The following is a 4,005-nucleotide window of genomic DNA, read 5'->3' as shown; positions in this document are numbered from 1 at the left end:
TATTAGGAGGAATAAATACACATAAATACTTTATGAAAACACAATCTATGGAAAAGAGAACTGCAAAGGTTAGTAAATAGGCCATTGATGACTCTGCGTCCATGACTGCAGTCTTAAGGTTGATAATGGAGTTGGCTCAACTTCCTTCTTCACTGCTTGAATCAGATTAGCTCTCAGACTCGTCTCGTGCATCTGCAGGAACAAACAATCGCAGAGTTCAGATCGTCAACATGTCAGTTTATCGAGCTTTAGTCTAATTCCGATAAGATGTAAAATATATGATTCACGTAATCAAGACCAACCTCCAATTTGGTGATCTTTTTGCTTGTTTTGATCAATTCCTCGATGCCCTCCATTTCTAGACCTACGGTCTCTGCCAATTGGGCTAGTATTGTGCTCACTTCTTCAACCTGCACTTCGTAAATAAACTGATTTAATGTAAATAATGAAGAAACAGCCGTGTCATATTTGCATAATAACAATAAACATGTTATATTTCTTTGATATGCGTCAATGAGAAGGTTAATTTGAGAAAACAACAAGGACTACTTATTTCATGGTTTCTCTGTAGAGCGTGAAATTTCTTCGCATATCCGCGATAGTACTTTTAATAGTAATTTTTTTTACATGTCTCAAATGATTCAAACATCAGTCAGTCTGTATGTATGTGCACATACACAACATGAACATATGCAAGTACAGCGCAAATACGTATATGTTAATGTACAGGTACATACGCAACATACTATACGCATATGTAATGTAGCTCACAGCAAGAATACTGATCATCTGAAAGCAACTATGACGTATCTCAAAAAAAATATCAGACCTTTGAGTAGAATAGCCTGACTGCAGCTTCGATTTCCACCATAATCTCCATTGACATAGAAAAATAACTATGTAGCAACACTAAATTAGTCTGCATGCGAAACAAAACCAAAAAAACAAAAAACAAAAAAATTAGATCAAAACTCCAAACAACTAACAAATCTGAAATCATCGATTTAAATATATATCACCTGGGCGCCGTCAACAAGAGGAATTGGGATGCAGACAGCTTCTAAAACTTTGGACAATCCCGTTATGGATTCGATGTGTCTCTTTGCAAGAGGCTCCCATTGGTTAAGGAAATGGACTTGAGGATTGAGGACCCGAGATAATCTCAGCTTGTGCTTTCGACGTTGGATTAGGATCCTTTTAGCTGCGACTATGTTTCTTAGCTCGTTGATTTTCAGCCAAGCGAAGAAGAGCTTTTTCTGTTACCAACAAGAGGCTATTTGTGATTAATTAGAGAAGAAATAAGGAAACATAGGTAAAACTTCTTGCAACTATTTTCACGAATTAGCACTTTTTTTTTGGATTTAAAATTCTCAATTTAATCATTTATTATGCCCTCCCATCAAATATATACAGTGAGTTTATGTACGTGAAATTATCTATTGTAGCTCATGTGAAGATGAGAGAAAATTAAAAATATAATAAATCATTGAAGGAAAGCTCAAAATGGGCAAGAATAATGTTATGAAGCTCAAAATCTTATATATTTAAGTTTGTCTCATTGATACTAATTGGTGCACCTTGCGCTAAGAAAAAAAGGAAAAGTTAGCGAGATCGGACCTACCTCCGTCAAACACCTTGAAGTTGAAAGTTAACGTGCAGCCTCCATAGGATTCAGATCCTCTCCGCTATAAAAAAAAATAGTGGAGGGACCACTACATAATCACAGTCATTGATTATCTAGTTGATAATTGTGATTTTTTAGTACAAATTAGGAATGAGTGCAATACGCGGGGGTATGGTAAGTGTTAGATTTAGATTGTATCATAACCGCCTATTAAATAATCAATGATTGAGATTAAAAGTAGTGATATCTCCACTACTTTTTTTGTAGTGGAGATGATCCAAATCCCCATTCAAATGTAGCCCCTCACGGACTCAAGCATTTTTGGGGGTTTTGGTTTATAGACCGTGAGTTACAGTAATTTTTTTTAAGCCCTCCAACTTTCAAAATCATCATTCTTAAATACTTAATTGTTTTTAAACTCAAACTTGTATTTCATCCATTTTATAGCAGTAACTTACATTGATCATAGTAATTTACGCTCAAAAGTTACTGATTTTGATTGTAAGGTGTTATATTTTGATGCTTACAAAATGTACTAAATACAATATGCTGGATCAATGGCTTGTTCATAGTGGGGGCAATGGGGTCAATTGGCGGATTCACCGTGGGGGCAATGGGGTCAATTGCCCCCACTGACCCCACAAAACCACATATAGTATTTGGTCCAAGATTTTGCATTTGCCCTCGTACCCTTTCAACTTATTGAATCGACCCCTCATATCCTAAAATTAAATGGTAAATGGGACAAAAACCTACTCGTTTACCCAATTTTCATTACTCCGTCTCTAGATAACCATGGTAATTTCTACCAAAATTCTTCTCAAATCCCTACACTCTCTTTTGTAATCGCGTCTCTGCTTTGTTGCGACGATCGTTAATTGATACGGTACACCAACATTAATTCCTCCTCCCAACCGTAAACCCCCATCTTGCTAGACTACTGCACTGCCCTCGATACCAAGGATTGTGCAAGCTTACTTTCTGATGGATTTGGATCCTCTCCACTACAAAAAAGTAGTGGAGAGACCACTACTTTTAATCTCAAGCATTGATTATTTAGTAGGCGGTTATGATACAATCTAAATCTAACACTTACCATACCCCCGTGTATTGCACTCATTCCTAATTTGCACTAAAAGAAAAAATCATAACCATCAACTAGATAATCAATGGCTGTGATTATGTAGTGGTCCCTCCACTATTTTTTTATAGTGGAGAGGATCCGAATCCTATCAAAGAATGTGTTCTTTTGGAAATAAATGATATAGGCATCGTAGGTATTGCAGGGAGGTAAATTTTGGGAGACACAGCTTATCTTTTTGCTTACGGTTGGTGATTATTTTGCTTTAATGAAATTAACTGAACAATTCTTGTTGGTGCAATTACTGTCATGGTTCTTATTCAACCTGAGGGGCGGTTCATTTTCTATGTAGATGTTTCTCTATGTAGAAAGAGATAATAGAGAGAGCAAAGCCCTAACTTATTATTTATTGAGATAATAAGAGAGAGAGAGATATAGCCATACAAATAGGGTTAAGGTTAACGGGTAATAGCCCATTAACCCAATACCCAATACTTAATTTAACACTCCCTCTCAAGCTAGTGCATAGATATTTATCATGCCCAGCTTGTCACATATAGTAGAGAACACCTTTAAAGAAATAGCCTTGGTAAGAATATCAGCAAGTTGCTGTGAAGACGGAGTAAATATGAGAGATACTATCTTCTTCTCCCAAGCATCTCTAACATAATTACAGTCAACTTCAATATGTTTTGTCCTCTCATAAAACACAGGATTCTGTGTAATATAAATGCCAGACTGGTTGTCACAATGCATTACCATGGGTCCAGGCTAAACAAAACCAAGCTCTATCATAAACTTTCGTAGCCACACCATCTCACAAGCAGTGTGAGCCATTGCTCTATATTCGGCCTCTGCACTAGATCGTGATACTACATCTTATTTCTTGCTCCTCCAAGTCACAAGATTACCTCCAACAAAAGTATAAAATCTTGAGGTAAACTTTCGGTCTCTCATGTCTCCTGCGTAGCCAGCATTAGAGAAAGCTGAAATGTGAGTATGAACATGCTTCTTATATAGCAATCCCTTGCCAGGACAACTCTTGACATAATAATTTTTATTTATGAATTTTAATACTATTTGAAAATCAAATTCTTTAGCAGAATAAATATACTTTGATATTCGATAAGTATTCGTGAATATTCATGAATATTTATCAAATACCAAGTATTCGAGTTCGAATTCGAAAAACTCCATATATGAATATTAGAGTCTGCATTCGAATTCGATAATTTTAAACAAATACAAATACGAACACTTTAGTATTCGATTCGATTCGATCATTTACCACCCCTAACCA

The 4,005-nt window shown here is 36.0% G+C and overlaps 1 protein-coding gene across 1 annotated transcript; it reads right to left on the bottom strand.

Annotated features, from left to right (window-relative positions):
• LOC109839431 (QWRF motif-containing protein 7-like) lies at positions 7 to 3,467 on the bottom strand. Its single transcript, XM_020407855.1, has 5 exons — positions 3,276 to 3,467; positions 1,020 to 1,256; positions 830 to 919; positions 303 to 410; positions 7 to 192 (listed from the first exon to the last, which is right to left on the bottom strand). The coding sequence occupies exons 1-5, from the start codon at positions 3,465 to 3,467 to the stop codon at positions 70 to 72; spliced, it is 750 nt and encodes a 249-aa protein (XP_020263444.1). The 3' UTR covers positions 7 to 69.

The sequence above is a fragment of the Asparagus officinalis genome, chromosome 4, assembly GCF_001876935.1.
Source record: "Asparagus officinalis chromosome 4, Aspof.V1, whole genome shotgun sequence".
Classification (NCBI taxonomy): Eukaryota; Viridiplantae; Streptophyta; class Magnoliopsida; order Asparagales; family Asparagaceae; genus Asparagus; species Asparagus officinalis.
Note: the sequence above shows the minus strand (reverse complement) of the source record. Positions and strands in the feature narration are given on the sequence as shown.